The following is a 16,298-nucleotide window of genomic DNA, read 5'->3' on the forward strand; positions in this document are numbered from 1 at the left end:
CCTCCTTTCCCCTTCCCTGCTCTCCTTCCTTCATTCTGGTTCTTTTCTTTGTCACAGAAACCTTCCACTTCTTTGAAAAACAGAACAAAAACCATTTGATGAATAGCCAGTGCCTCTGTCACTCAAAAGGCAGAAATGTGAATATCAATCTATTACATCTAAAGATTATAAAACTATATATGCTTTGGTGTCACTCGCCCAGTTCCCTGCCTCCCAAGCCCCAGACACACACACTTCCCCAAAAGGAGCTAATCCTTAGGGAGCCACTGAGGGCTACATGGCAAAACATACCCTGACACAAGACACAGCATTTGGCCAGCATAAGAATTTCAACATGTTGTCGGGGTGCCTGGGTGGCTCAGTTGGTTGAGCCTGACTTTGGCTCAGGTCATGATCTCACGGTTTGTGAGTTCGAGTTCCATATCGGGCTCTCTGCTATCAGCACAGAGCCCGTTTCTGCCCCGCCCCCACTACTTGCACTCTGTCTCAAAAATAAACAAAACATTAAAAAATTATTAAAAAAAAATAATTTCAACATGTTGATCTTAGTGCAGGAGGCCAAGGCCCAGAAAAAATCACTTCAAAGGTTTATGCTTTCTTTGTGCCTTTTGTAATATTAAGTTTTATAATCTCAGCTGAGAAATGTCAAAATTAAGGGAACAAACGCAATGTCTCTCAGAGGGCTCTCTCACTCTGTGTGGGCTTATCCTAACTGCAAAACTCTTTGGGTTTCAAAGTTTTTCAGTGAGGCTGTAGCACCGCTAAACACCCTTTACAATTAATTCATCAGTTAATACTGAGCGGCAATTTCATTCTCTGAGATTTCGGGACCTGTGTAAATGGCGTAAGTAACACAACGCTTGCGAACTTTTGTAGTAAGTTTCACAACACCATCTCTTCAAAGAAGACTCATAACTGACCACACTGCAGTTACTAACGCACACGCACTAAAATATAAAGTTTCTAGGCAGAATGCACAGGCAGCACAGTGTCATGATAAAATGCAGGATGTAGAGGACTGGGTTCACGAAGGCAGGCGACGCTCTAAGGCATGCAGTGGGGGCGGGGGGGGGGGGGTGCCAGCGGATCCCGGTCCCACAGCCAGGCATGCTTGAACATACAGAGCAAGGACATAATGGGACTCATGTCCATGACCAGCCGCAGAAGAGCCAAAGCAAGCCTATGGGGGAGCCAGGATGACAGATGCCGTTTGGAGAACTAATTTGGCCTACAGAAGGCGATGCTGAGGGGAGGCAAGTATCGCTTTGGGTCTAGCAGCAGACTGAGGCGACCAAAACAGACCTCTGACCCAGATTTCCTTTTTGCCGTATCGTCTATATTGAGGAGGTCCCCAAAGCGCTCATTAGTGATAAACTGATGGTGCGTCGGAATGACGCCCGTGTGGCGACGAGCTGCAATATCGGCCTCTTCTTGCTCACGCTTAAGTCGTCTCTGGTCCGCTAAAAGTTTCTGCCATGAAATTGCATAAAATGGGCAGTGAATCATCTGGTCCAGGGTATTGGAAAACTGCCAACGACACAACTGAGGAGACAGGTGCTGGATCAATAGGGAGGAAGTTCTGAGGGGCAGGCGTCAGACGGGCTTTATGGCCACAACTACTACATCCTTGGTGTACCCACACTCCACGCGCTCCGTGTAGGAGGGAGACAGCACTGCACGGGAAACATGGGGAGCACTGGGACATGGGGGAAGGACGAGTTCCAGACAGTTACACTGCTTGGAAAACCATCCTCTGGCTCAGCCAAAAGCCTCCTGTCCCCAGTACATGGCAACAAAGCCCAGGTCCCCCAGGGGGAGGTGCCCGGAGCATTCACAGGCATGCTGGGCTGGAGGTGGGGGGCTGGGAGTGCGAGCCTCACCTCGTTTAGGCAGTGATGAGTTCCCAGTGTATTCCCTTGGTGGGGCCAGGGCTGGCTGATTCCTGCTACCCAAATCTGGGCCCTTACAATGCAGGACCTACGACAACTAGGTCATTTTTGTGCTTCCTTAGTCTGTTATTCTAATATGCTCTGTAGAGATGCCCACTCCAGAAAATACGGCACCCCTTATCGGCTGGCCAACGCTTCCTCCGGGCACAATTTTTAGGAGGCTTTTGCATGTGAACTAAAAGCTATTTATGTGACTGGCAGACAACATCAATTACTTTCTTACTGTACTTTTTACTTAACTGTTCTTCGTTAGGTGAAGTGAAGCTGAGTTTAAAGGAGTGATGTAGAATATAAACATAGAAGATGAAGAATATGGGTACCTGGGTTTAGAAGAAATACACGCTCCTTGGTTAAGGAAATGGTCATCTATTTCTATTTTTAAAGGCTTTTTCAAATAATTCAACAATGTTGCATTTTACCAAATGTTCTCATTTCCTATTGAAAATTCTATGGAGTAGAATTTTAATGTGTCTTCTTATTCCCTACCAGTTGCACATTCCTGAGATTAACATTCCTTATAGAAAGGCATTAGTTAGAAATGGTCATTCTTAACATTTTCATAAGACATTAGTCATCTTCCAGCAGGCAATTAAATGCCTCAAGGGATATCCAGCCCCAAAGGATGGTGGGCCTGATTTATCCATTTTTCTCCAGGGTCTGCAAATAATCAAGTAACAACTCATTAAATGGCTGTGGGATGTCCAGTGCTCAGATAAGTTGTTGTAAAGATTAAATGAGAAAACACGTGAGAAAGTGCTTTGCAAAGCCCGGTGCTGTCGAAAATGGACCGGCCCAGGAATCTGGAGCCCTGGTTTCCAGCTGTGCCTCTCGTGTCAGTTAACTTGCTACGTGACCTTGGGCAAGTCTCTACCCCACTGGAGTCCTTTCCTGGCTAAAACAAGGGCTTGGCCAGAGGACTACTAATGTCCCTTCTAGGACTGACATGTTCTCACTTTCAGAAATGCCACTATCATCAATATTAGGAATAAAGCATTTGCACAGAAAAACGTCAAGACCGACACTCTGTTAGCTGGAAGTGTGAGTTGTTTCTGTATCAATGGTAATGGACCGAGGTTTGAGGCTGCCACGTCCCTGGTGCTTGGGCCACGGTTACATAAAATCAGTGAAAGTGGACAGCAATGGAGCAAAGCTCCCAACCCAGTGCTTGAGTCTGACCTCAACAAATCCATCATTCCCACAGATTAACCACAGAAGGCAAATACCGTGAATAAAGACACGACATTCTTAAGGATTTGTGAGCCAGCGTTATTCAGCAAACAAGCTGGTCACCTTGTGAACGCACCTTATAATACAACAATTGGTAAACCGACCGAGTAAAATATGCCCCCCATGTGGCAGGCACGGTTCTATTCACAAAGCTTTCCATGTTGGCTACTAGTGTTTATACTAATAAAATGGAATGTCACCTTCTTTCACTTTACATAGGTGGGACCCTTGTATCTCAGTGACAGTGACTAGAAATGAAACAGTTTTGTGGCCTGACGGACACTCACTGTAAGTCTGTACATCAAATGCTTCCTTGTTTTCTCCCCCCTGGACAGGTGTAAATATCTTCATGAATATGGTGTTATGCCTGGAGAGGGGGAGCACTATGGTCTTTTTGTCTCAGCAGCAATGACTATCATCATCCAGGACCCCTCCCCCTTCAAGGTCAGCCTTACGTTAAATCCTTAAGGAAAACCCGCCTTAACTCTGAACCCGCTCAGCAAAACAGAAAATAGGAAAAGGGCTTCAGACTATAGGGAAGGGGCCAGAGTTGCATACACGTGAACACTGTCCCCTACTGCCACCAGGTTCAAAGCCATTCTTCCACTTCTTAACTTGATACAGGAAAATGGTCATTGGAGATGGTTTAATCTATAGGACCCTTTCCCCTGGGCATGCAAAGGCCAGAAAGCATGCCTTATAACACCACTTTATCACAAAAGAAGCTTGGGATTTTTGCCCATTTAGCCGATATGCAGAACTACCTCTTCCGAAATCCTTTCCCTGCCTTGTCAGTCATTCCATTGCAGTACAGACATTTCAGCAGCTGCGAGAAGATGTGTGCGTCCTGAATTTCTTGGGGGGGGGGGGTTCCCCAACATTTACTAGGGTGTCTCTCCTCCTCCTGAGTTAAAGGCAACTTCGTCAAATTGTTTTATAAAATGTATCATGGTGGTTATTATTTCTGTTTCCTCTTTCTCCTGCTGCACCCTTCCCAGTATGAGTTGTGCTTTGTGCCAAAGAGGGGTGGGCAGTATGGGAAAACACGTGGGTGGGTTTCCTTAGAGAATACCAAGGTGGGTATGGGGAGGGGATGAGAGTAGTGAACCCCAGATCCCCTCATGCAGTGGTAGGCAGCCTCTTTCTGAACCTCTCCTGCAGGGGCGCTAGTGAGACTTGGCATTTCCAACCTAGTGCCTGTGGCGAAATAAGTCCTACTTTTTGGAGAAGCGAACAATTGAGCTTAGGTTACATAAACACCCATTTGTGAAAATGCCAATTTTTGCTTCCCATTGCTAGGTCAGGTCACCTCTGTGACAGATGACTAGAATGTTTGCTTCCTTCCTATTTTTTATCTGCGTAAGAGCTAAGAGATTTTAGAGATGGCATTTACCTCTTTATCATCATGACGCCTTCGAATAAATTCTTCTGTGGATTCCAAATAATCAGCAGGTATAAAATGTCTTGGTGATTCTGAATCTTCAAAACAACAAAGTAGAATTAAAACAGGCAAAGATTTAGTGGGAAACCAGACTGGGATAAGATTTTACCTTTCATCCGTCATAAATATCAAGTTTTTACAATCATGGATTATTGACCAATAATCAAATTCTGAAGGACAAGAAAAACCAAATTCCTTCCCCCTCAGCCCCACTTTTTGGATTTCCTTGTAAACTAGCTTAATACAAAGAAAACGAATCAGAAGGCAAAAAGTGAGCAGAGAGAGGACCTTCTTTGAAAAGTGTCCCTACTAAGAGGCGTGCAGGACCTTACAGGGACACACCATACACTCACACACACACAGGGCCACTGAGAGAGGCTGCCTCTCAAAAAACCGCAGGGGGACTGAGGATTGGTGTGAACTGCAAGGGGTTCAAGAGCTCAAATGGACCAATTTCTCAGATGAGCTAAACGGCCAATTTTTCTTTCGAAACAGAGTTTGGTGGTTAGTCTAAATGACATGGGGGGGGGGGCTTTGTTTTTAAAGAAGTGCAGCCACTACGAGCCATGATTAATTGCCAAGCAAAACAAACAGAAAACAAAGGACAGACCAGAAAATGAGCACCAAGGGCACACGGGAGGAGGGGACAAAGCAAGCAAAGTGGAGAGACGGGTGAGGGGAGACTGGGCAAATACACAAAGGCCACCTCCAAGGGATGTTCCCAGTTCACTTTGTGGGTTGTTGTTCCTGTCCAGGCCGTGGTCTGAGGACGGCATGGAGTTGCCATTATTAAAGGCCCTCAGGCAGTCCTCTGGGACCACAGGTCTTCCCTGAGGGGGCTCCAAGATCCGGCTCAGCCTCGCCATGGTGTGTCGGGAAGACAGGCGTTTGGGAACCGAGGGCTTCCCCCTAGAGGGGGTCTCGTCCTGATGGGGCTGGCTGGGGAAGTGTGGCCTCTGGCCTGCCAGAGGGGCTGAGAAGTCACCAGAGGGAGGCTGCCTGGGGTGGTACTGGAGGGGCTTTTTCAACCGGAAAGGGAGGGGGCTCATTAGGTAGATGTTCCTGAGGAGTGTGCTCCTGTCCCCTCTGAGATCTGGGCGCCAGTCAGGCTGCCTGGAGGTCTGCTGCTGCTCGTGCTTCCGGATGGTGGTGAAGCGGGTATACGAGGCCGGGCAGGTGCCCTTGCACTTGGTGAGGCGGTGCTTGGGGAAGTCTCCGTGGACACTGCCGCTGCTGCCCTCTCTGCTGTCGCTGGAGACGTTTGAACAGTGGTCGAGCTCGTCAGAGCAGGCAGAGAGGGGCTCAGAAGGCACGAGGCCCCTGAAGCCCAAGGTGGGCTCGGCCATATTGCCACACGTCGGGGAGGCGTAGAGCCCCCCGGGGTTCATCCCGTCCACCTCTCTGGGACGGAGCTTGGTTGACTCCAGGAGGGACTCAGCCGAGCGGGCCGAGATCAGGCCCCTCCGGGACAGTACAGGCGTGGGGGACTTGCTCAGCCTCCCGGACAGGTCCAGGGACGGCATGGACCGGGACCGCTGGATCAGCTGCTCAAAAGCTGTGATGCGGGAGGAGACGGTGTGCTTGGGGATGTGCTCTGAGCCCTCCTGGCTGGGGCCCAGCTCACCCCTGGCCAATGTCAGGCTGCTCCTTTCAAAGTGGGAGGCAAGATCTCGCACGCTTGAGGAGGAGATGGAACCCAGGAAGAGGCCAGCTCGGTTGATCTGGTGCATGTCCCGATAGAACATAGTGAACTGCAACCCGGCCCTTCTGGAGAGAGGGCAGGGCCTCCTGGCGCTGGTGCCACACTCCTGCAGGCTCACGGTGCTGCTCGACTTGCTGTCCCAGTCCCGCCGGGAGCGCGTGAGCAGGTTCTCGATGCTCCCGCCCACTCGGAGGGGGAGACCTCTTTTGGAATCATTCAAAGACAGTGAAACACAAAGGTTCTCACAGCTCTGAGCCTTTTCTGCTGGCAGTAAGACGCTCTTCTGTTCCTGCAAAAGAGCGCTGGGAGCAGAGAGCCTGGGTTTGAATTTAGAGGGAAGGATTTCCGAAATGCAGGCTTTCGCAGCGGACAGGGGTTTCTTGTGCTTACACAAGGGGCCTAACGCATTGCTAGTGCTAACCGTTCGGCTAGGAACTGAAGATGAAGAAATCATGTGAGCATTCCCACCTTTACGATCCACTGGAAAGCATGCAGAATAAAATAAACAGACCCATTAGGTTAAAGCTGAAAGCCGCTTTAAAAAAAAAAAAAAAAAAGAGGTCACATGCTCATTTGTCATAAGGGTTTTGTGTTTTTTTTGTTTTTGTTTTTTTTGTTTTTAGTTTCCAGTCGATGTCCGGAAGCAAAATAATCTGTGCTGCAAAGCAGGTGCAAAGATGCAACGGAAAACGGCCACCCTGCTGGAGTTATGGGAGCTAAGGCTCAGCTCCGTTCTCAGAAAAGGGAATCAGAACAAGAGAGAGAGAGAGATGCTTTAGGGAGAGCAAGGTTGGGGTTCAAAGGAAGGGAAGCCACTAATACCAGAAAGAAAAATGGCCGGTGAGAAACTAGGGGAGGGGACTAAGAGGCCTCCAAGGCCTGGAAATGGACCTGCGCAGGCAAAGGATATCCTCGTAGCTGGAAGTCACCCACTGCTGACATCCTGATAACGGGCGTGGATGGGTGACAGACACCCAGATAACCGTGCGGATGAGCCAGAGCCCTGCAGGCTTCCCCCAGTTACCTTTAGTGGAGGCCGAGCTGGAGGGTCGCTTGAGCCCACTCAGACCCTGGAGAGGGATGTCTCCACCTTCCAGGACGCTTTTATAGATCTGCCTCTCATTCTCCAAACTAGCAAGATCCCCGGGAGCCCCATCGGATTCCCTCTTCACTGCATGGAAGTTGGAAGAATATATACTAAAGACAGTGGAATTTTAAGAGAGAGAGAAAAAAAGAATGGAAGTTAGAATTTTTAACATTTTTCTAAAAAGCACATTACCACCTGAGGGCAAGAATCACACTTCTTGGCATCCTGATCAAGCACTGTCCTTTCTAAAGGGCAGTCTTACTTAGAGTTCTTCAGACAACACAAGCCCAAGGGTGCCCCTGAATGCTCAGGAATCGTGCTGGAACAGCAAAGTGCTCTAACTGAAATGATGGCATTTGGGGGCATCCCAGTGGCTCATTGGGTTGAGTGGCCGACTTAGGCTCGGGTCATGATCTCGCAGTTTGTGAGTTTGAGCCCCTTGTTGGTCTCTGTGCTGGCAGCTCAGAGCCTGGAACCTGCTTCAGATTCTGTGTCTCCCTCTCACTCTCTGCCCCTTCCCCATTCAAGTTCTCTGTCCTCTGTCTCTCAAAAATAAATACGTGTTAAAAAACAAAGGAAAAGGAAAGAAAAGAAATGACGGCCTCTGTGCTTTAAAAGAGTAACTCTGAGAAACTCTGTCTGGGGAGGGAGGGCTGGGAGAAGGGGGCGGGGAGGGCAGGGTGGGTGCTGGGGGACAAGATGGCACAGCTGAAGACATGAGCGGAGCCTCCTCTGACATGTTGCCAGCCAAAGTTGGTGACTTCAAGTTTACCACTTGGATTATTTCTCTGGGTTATTCTTCACAAGCACTTTGGCTGATGGAGCACTGAAGTCAACAATTATCCTGGGTCTCCAGGAAAACCGGTCACCAAAGGGGAACCTGGGATTCTATATGCCATTACTATCCCAGCCACATTTTGCACCAGCTTCTTTCAAAATTTGTAGTCAGAACCTTTTGAAATATAATAGGAGTATAAACTCTTGCTCATTTGCATCTTCTGTTTATTTTTATCTTGTTGAAATTCTAGGTATTTTTGCAAGTTACCACAAATCCTTTTAGGAATGAGGTGGGGTACAGAAAAAAATTAAGAGCGCTTACTCACTGAGCCCTTCCCTTCCCCTAATCCTTGTTTTCTACGCCCTCACCCACTGACACACGGAGACACACATATACACTCATTCAGATAGAGAATGACCTCCTTCCCACAAAAGTACTCAGGCTTCTGCTAGGCTGCTTTTTAGTCCTACTGAATTCGGTTTACTAGTATCCGTATGGATTTTTTAGCTCTGAAGATGGAATTGCTTCTCCCAATATTTTATGATGAATATTATCAAGTGTATAGAAAAATGTAAGGAATTATATAGTGAACCCTTGTATCTTCTGGACCCCCAGATTCTACACAGAACACTGGACTGCATTTGCTTATCACATACCTATCCATCTCTTTCCCTCTACCCATCCATCGATGATGGGATTATTCTTACATATGACACAGCCTCTGGGTCCCCGGGGTCACAGATAATGACAACGATGACTCTACAACAACGTGGTGACAGTTGTGTATGGGGGAGGCTTGACGGTCATTCTCTCTTTAATCCTCACAAACAATCCAACTTTTCCCATTTTTGGATGGGGAAAGGAGGCACTGAGAGATCAGCACTTGTCCAAGCAGCCACCGTCCGTGCAATGGCAGCGTTGGAACTTGAGCCTTGTCGTTGGGCACCACATGGCACCCTCCACTGTATTTTTATATGTAACATTTCCCTACAACCGAGGAGGCAGTGCCTTCCAAGAGCCCAGGCTTGCACAGCACAGGAGTCCTGAGGATGCTTGAGCTCTGTGTCACTGTCAAGTGTCACCTGCCATGAATGTACTCCTGTGACAAGTGGCCCTGGAGCCCAGGAGTCAGAAATGGAAAAGAGGTGGAGACTCTGGTAGAATAGGCCATGTCTGCACCTCAGGGTACATAAGTTCCGCTGAGCAATCCCATTGCTTCTAGCACTGGTGACATCCCTCATGGTAGCCACCACTTCCTAGCTCCTTACCATGTGCCCACCACTGGCTTCCAAAGCTTTCCATGCTCTATTTCAGGAGACTGCCCAGGGGAGTCAGGATTCCCCGAGGTCCTTCTCCTCACTCTCTCTGGCCCCATGTCAGGGGATCAAATGCTTTTCCCCTTTTCTCAGCCAAGACAGGAGAACATTACTGAACACTTAAGGGGAAAGAAAATCAACTCTCAAAGCTGAGAACTTAAAAGCATGCGAGTGAACTGGGTCTACAGAGCAGCCTCCAGGGTGTGTCTCCAAGAGAAGAAACCTCTGGAAGGGGCATGATACAACAAATCTCTTTCTCCCAGGCTGTGCCCTTACTGGCAGGGGGCCCGCGAGCAGGTCCATGAATACACTCAATAAATAATATTTGTTGAATGAGTATGAGGTCAAATTCTCTGATGGTAAAATTGGTACACGTGATCTGATTAAGGATTTGCTTCGATTTATACAATCATGTTTTTAGAAATTCTTTCACAAGTATAAGAATTTCATCACATCTACTTAGGCTCCTGGCTCCTGACATCAGGGACCATGGAGTCATCAGAATGGTGGCAACAGTAAGACTGCAGGGAGTTGGCACGGCCCAGGCCTAGGCTGGCTGTCCTTACTGGCACCCTGGTCCCCGATTGGAGGTGCCCACTCCCACCCCCGGAGACAGAGGCATGGCTCTGCCAGGCTCAGAGGCCCGGGGACAAGGGCTGCCACCCACACAGCTTCTGGCTCTCCTGTTTCTACCCGCAGGGGTGCTCAACAGTGTCCCACCCCTCCTCCCCACCCTCTGATTGACACGGCGTCAACTCCAGTTAGAAGGCAGGACGACCCATAAAGGTGATTTACCAGCTGGTGGCACTATGTGCCACTTTAAATAAATGCAAGCTCATCTAAGTTACAGGCTTTAATTAATTAATTAGATAATTAATTAATTAATGAGAGAGGGTACAAGCGAGCAAGGGGCAGAGAGGTGGGGGGAGAAAGACAGACAAGCGGGGCTCACCTGAACTGGGGTTTGAGCTTACGTGATGCAGGGCTCCAGCTCACCAGATGCGAGACTCGAGCTCACAAACAGTGAGATCGTGACCTGAGCCAAAGTCAAATGCTTAACAACTGGGCCACCCAGGAGCCCTAAACTACTGGCTTTAACTTTGAATTTCATAATTAAACATAAATCTGCCCCTTATCTCAATTTCCCTTTTAGAGCCTACCCTCTTTTTGGTTGCATTTTCTGACTTTTCCTTCAGCTGTGGTGACGGGACAGTCTCTTAAGCCCTGCTGGCCTTGGTTTGGGGTTCACAGACCTCCCTCAGCACCGGGGAGGGACTGAAGGAGGTTTCTACCCTGCTGTCCTCTGAAGTGCCTCAGCCTCGGTCAGAATTTCCAACACGGTCTTCTCCAGGTCTGCCCAGCTTCATCTGGTCATCACTCTGCCATGACTTCATACCTCTCAGCCTCACTACTTGTCAGAAATCCCCTCCTGCCTGCAGCCACTCCACTTTCTGGCTTCATTCCATCCATTATCACCATTTTGTCCTGCTTCCCCACCAGAATGACAAACCAGCAACTCAGGAAACCTCTCAGAATGGATTTGCTATAGCTAATTGTTTTCTTTCTGATACCAAAGCCAACATGCTTTTTCCAGATGTGTAAAATTTCCCAACTGGGGTCTCCTATAAGTTCTGGAACAATGCTTTAAAATGTAAGCTGTCCATCAGATCTCCTAATTATTGGAAAGACAGACATCATTTGTCCCATTGCACCAAAGGGAAACTGAGGGCCAGAGTGGTGAAGGCAACTGTTGAGGGTCACAGAGTTGTTGGGTCTTTACTGTGTTCAAAGAGATCAGAGAGGATGAGAAAAGCCCGGACTGATGAGAAAGGCCCAATCAGCACTGGCAGCTACCGACCACATAACAAAACAAGCCAAGTTCAGCACTGGAGCTCAGCTCTCAGCAGCTTGGGCTGAGCCAGTTTTCAGTTCAAAGAGAGCAGCAGGCCAGGAGGAGACAGGCCAGACAATTCGCCCTCTGGCTAAGATGCAAAGGGGGCTGAGTTTCAAGGGGATTCAACGAAAACACTCGCTGGAAGAATAAAGTGAGAGAATGGAGTAATCCCCTTAGGGCCAACTACTTGCAACTGTATGACCAGGTGGGCTCTGGGGGACCCCAGCCTGACTCCAGAAGGCAATGTGCAGCAGCTAAGGCTAACCTGCTGGGAAGCAAGCTGTTTCTCAAGTTCTTTCACCTGTAAAACTGTTAAGTATGGTAAGACTGTCCAAGAAATCCACTGTCAAACCTGTTACCATATAGACCTTTCTTCTGAGCTCCAGACACATACATTGAAGTGCCTTCTGGAGAGCTCCACCTCGGTGTTCCTCAGGCATCTTAACCCCTACATGCTCCAAACCAAGCCCGACTTTGTTCTTCTGTCTCCTCTCGCCCAAGACAAAAAGCCCAGGGAATCAACCCCTTTCTCCCTCTCCTTGCTCCCCAAACCTAACCGGTTACCAAGTCCTGCTTCCTCCCTGTCCTACACAGCTCACTTCAGTCCCTTCCCTTGACCTCCCTGCCACCGCCTCACCACCACTTCTGTCTCCTCCGCCCTGACTCCCTCCAGTCATCTCTGCAAATCATTGTCAATGATATTTCTAGAAAAGCTCTCAGTAGTTCATTCCACTGCTCATTTTATACACTCAAGTATTTCTTGAGCATCTATTAAGTGTGAATCACTCTTCCAGGTGGAGCTTCAACAGGGAACAAAACAGGCGACAAATTCCAGCCTCATGGAATTCACTGTTCAGAACCATTTGTTGTTTTTAGCAAGAAAAAAAAAAGCGCAACTTTTTAACTGTGGCTTTGGAGGAGGAAGTCTAGAAAATCTTTAGCCTTTGTACTGCATGAAAAAAATTACCTTTTATATTTACAGTATGTGATTGTTACTCTTTCTGGGTCCCAGCACTGTGTTTACCACACCAGATTCTAATTGTGATTTACAAGCCTGTGTCCCCATCACACTCTGAGCCCCTTGAGGGCAGGCAGTTCATCTTAACTAATCTTTGCATGCCCAGTGCCTAGCACTGCTTTTCAATAAATACAAGTGGAATAAATGACTCTATAAAATTAAATGCTTACATGCAGATTTCTGAAACATTTTCAAGGCCCAGGAGAGTTTCATATAGTTCTTCAGGTGAAAATTTGTGTTTTGATCTTAGGTTAAAAGAAAGTGTTTTCTGAGGAAAAAGCAGCGTGCTCTTGAGTGCCACTTGCTGGCCAAATAGAGAAAAGCCTCTTTAGTTAAGCAAAAAATGAATTAGTGCTAAAGAATTAGTGCTAATCCATGTCAACGATGAGGGGCACCTGGGTGGCTCAGTCAGTTAGCATCCAACTTTGGCTCAGGTCATGATCTCACAGTTTGTGGGTTCAAGCCCTGCATCAAGCTCTGTGCTGCCAGTTCAGAGCCCGCAGCCTGCTTGTGATTCTGTGTCTCTCTCTGCCCCTCCCCGCTCGTGGGCACGCCCCACTTGTGTGTGCATGTGAGCGCTCTCTCTCTCTCTCTCTCTCTCTCAAATAAAAAGAGAAATGACAATGATGAAAATCATCAGATCTTAAGTCAGGGCTGACTTAAAATCTGATAACTCTAGGGAAATAAAATACAAAATTGGACATTGTGATTGCAAGCATAAAAAATATATTTTTGGGGGTGCCTGGGTGGCTCAGTTGGTTTAGGCATCTGACTTCGTCTCGGGTCATGATCTCATGGTTCATGGGTTCGAGCCCCATGTTGGCCTCTATGCTGACAGCTCAGAGCCTGGAGCCTGCTTCAGATTCTGTGTCTCCCTCTCTCTCTGCCCCTCCCCACCCTCAAAAATAAAATAAAACAAACAAACAAATACATATATATTTTTTGAAAGTAAGGACTGGTAGTTATACTGGGATATTGGGGCTATGGGTGAATTTCTTCCTCTCTGTATGCACATTCTTTTAACAGTGTGATATGTAGTCATGTTAATTAATAGAATTCTAAACTGTCCAAGATATGATAAGAACGTAGATTTAAAACAACATCATCACTTCTCTAGTGACTCATTCTATCTATCTATCAATCTAGAATTTTTTTTTTTAATCCCAATGTTTTTGAACCTGGGCTGTCCTGTGACTCCTCCTTTAGTCTTTGGGGTTAAGTCAAGTCTTGCCAATGTTTCTTTCAACACGTCCTTCCCAACTATCCAGTCAGAGGGGCCAGATTCAGTCTTCAAAAGTTGCTGGCCTCAGTGCTGAGCAAGTTGGATGCTAGTTAATAAAGACTCCCAGGCACATTCATTGATTCAGCAAACATTTGCTGTGCACTTCCCCGAGTGTCAGGAAGTGTGCTGAGGCTGGCTCCCCACCAATTCCAAATACAGAAAAACCTTACTCATTTGAAACAAACTGGAAGGAAACCTAGCCTGACTTATTGAAAAATCCCCAACTGGTAGGATAGCAGGAAGATAAAACTCACGTATTCCTGCCAAGTAGCTCATGAGAGCCAGACTATGGCTGAAACAGAGGTCTTTGGAGACCTAGCTCAGTGACATAAATAAGAGTGCTTGATAAATGAACACAGCAAATATCTTTAGGTACACAAATACTCAGAACGTCTGAAAGCCACGTGCTCTTTTAAGCAGTTGCGTTAGCCCCCTTCAATCCTGCTAACACAGTATTACAAATAGTTGCCTACGTTGTTTTTTTAATCCCTCAGAACCAGTCAATTGTAGCTTGCTTTCTGTGAATTTACTGCCCAGTTCTGAGTCAGTACGGTGCAGATGAGAGTTTACTGCCAACATCATCCACTCTCCTAGAACTTCATTATTCCTCTTCTGGCTATAGCTCGGCTGGGTACCAGCTGTGGAATTGTGGGCATCACATGGCCTTATGTGCTTGTTTCCTTGCCTATAAAATGGGCATCAAAAATAACACTTGACCCTGGAATGGTGAAAGGACTAAGTGAGGGAACGTACATAAGATGTTAACCATATGGCCTGGCTCATAGTACATGTTCAATTAAGTCACTAAAATTATTTCACTCAAGACCTGTGCTCCTAACTTTGACAGCCTGTGGGCACTGCTTTTTCTTCTGAAAACTTTTACTTACGATTTATTTTATTAAGTTATTATATTGATTGAACCCTAGGGGGCCCAAACCTGAATACTTTTAATCCTTTAACCTCCTTCATTCATTTGCCACTTTGCCTTTTCAGCTACCAACATCCTTCCGGGTATGTGTTTTGCCCACAAACTACTAAGGGACTGTATCTTATGCTCTTATTTTAACACTAAACATCGTGCGTTAGATCCAGTAAGAATTCACCCATTAACTAAGGCACATTGACAATTTATTCACCCGGCCACCAGAAGCAGCCTCTTCTGTGCCATGTACTCTGGGGAGATGGGGAAAGGAAAGGAGGTTTGGGTGGGGGGGGGGGGGGAGTCCAGGCAGAAGGGTTAACACTGGGCAATCCTGAAAACAGTAGGGGCAGGGAAAGATCTGGAGCAATCAGCCCAGCAATCACTGGGCTGTGTCAAGACTGTCAAGGGGACAAATAGGTGGCCCCAGGGACCACGGAGAGTTTGCAGGGAGCTGTGGCCTCGAAGACGCCCTTTACCTGCAGGTAGCCTAAGGTCATCTGGTGGATGTCACCTCTGAAAGAACATCTCTGGGGACCTAGACGGCCTGGGACTTGTCATCCTTACAGCCAAAGGCACAGCCCAACTAGCTCCTTAATGACAGTGAGCCTCAGAGCCCCGAGTGGAGGGAGCTCAGGAAGGGGGTCCCGACACCATATCTGAGCTCTGAGGTCTATCGCACTGCTGGTCTGATGACCAAACCCGCATTAGGTGTGACAGACTTTATGCCTGGACTTTTCCAAGAAAGCAGGTAACTTCCCTTCTAGCTGCTGTCCTAATGTAGCTTCTCCATTTCTTACGCTCTGGGGTAAATTTAGTCATAATCTTAACCCGTATTTATAGGGAAAAAATGAACAGAATGGATCTAGCCAGAGATTTGGTGACTATACTAAAAGAATTAAGATTTTTTTCCAATTTCCCACTGAAATACCCTAAACCCAGCTGATTGATTTTCAAATGAAACTACTCTTGTAGCATGCCTTCTTTGGCAAGGGAGGTAGGACATTCATTCCCAAGTGACCACAACATATGCCAGAAATTCCATGGACTCAGCTTTCAGATTAAGCCAGGCTTCTATTTGAGCAAAGGTGAACTTTGCTCACTGTGGGGTTTACCCGATGCCAATGGGACAGGTACCAGTTGTGCCTTTTCTCATCATATTTCAAAGAATGAGATACGGATACGATGGCGACGAGAAGCAGCTCCCACCACAACAAGCTCCCAAATGCACTGGGTGCATCAGGTACTACGGAGATGCGGCCCTTGCCCTCAGGGAGCTGATAATATATCAACAGATAAATTATCTTGTGTTCTTAACACAAGAGCATGATTCAGGTATTCAGCAACAGAACAAGGGCCCTAAGAGGTGCCAACACTGGGGACAGGGAGGCTCCGGGCCGATCTGTACCAGCTCAGTGCTTGCCATGTGCCGGGTAGGTGACGGGTAGGGGACGGCACTGGAACATGTCAGCCGTGTGGCAAGTAATCTGGCACAGGGCTCAGGATGGTCTAGGGAGGCGGAAAGGAGACTGGCGGCTACTCCGTGGAGTGGAGTGTGCACGCATCACCCAGGCAGAATCTGGACTGGTATGAGGAAATAAATCCACATCTCGCAAGTTAGCCCCCTCTTGGCTCCACCTTTCCCCGTGAGAGGTGCTGCCCGAGGACCCAACTCCCCGCCCCTT

The 16,298-nt window shown here is 47.6% G+C and overlaps 1 protein-coding gene across 50 annotated transcripts in view; it reads right to left on the bottom strand.

The window, feature by feature from the left end:
- SORBS1 (sorbin and SH3 domain containing 1) overlaps positions 1-16,298 on the bottom strand; it is a 229,060-nt gene that overhangs the window by 30,787 nt on the left and 181,975 nt on the right. For 26 of the 50 annotated variants that reach the window (XM_053909754.1, XM_019445175.2, XM_019445162.2 and 23 more), the window contains 4 exons: positions 7,344-7,516; positions 5,324-6,799; positions 4,570-4,655; positions 1,303-1,470 (listed from right to left, as the gene is read on the bottom strand). In XM_053909754.1, the coding sequence (XP_053765729.1) occupies positions 1,303-1,470; positions 4,570-4,655; positions 5,324-6,799; positions 7,344-7,516 (1,903 nt within the window). The remainder of the gene's footprint in view (positions 1-1,302; positions 1,471-4,569; positions 4,656-5,323; positions 6,800-7,343; positions 7,517-16,298) is intronic. The other 24 variants (XM_019445185.2, XM_053909757.1, XM_019445184.2 and 21 more) reach the window with 3 other exon arrangements.

Source organism: Panthera pardus, unplaced genomic scaffold, assembly GCF_024362965.1.
Source record: "Panthera pardus isolate Hobbes unplaced genomic scaffold, ASM2436296v1 HiC_scaffold_22, whole genome shotgun sequence".
Classification (NCBI taxonomy): Eukaryota; Metazoa; Chordata; class Mammalia; order Carnivora; family Felidae; genus Panthera; species Panthera pardus.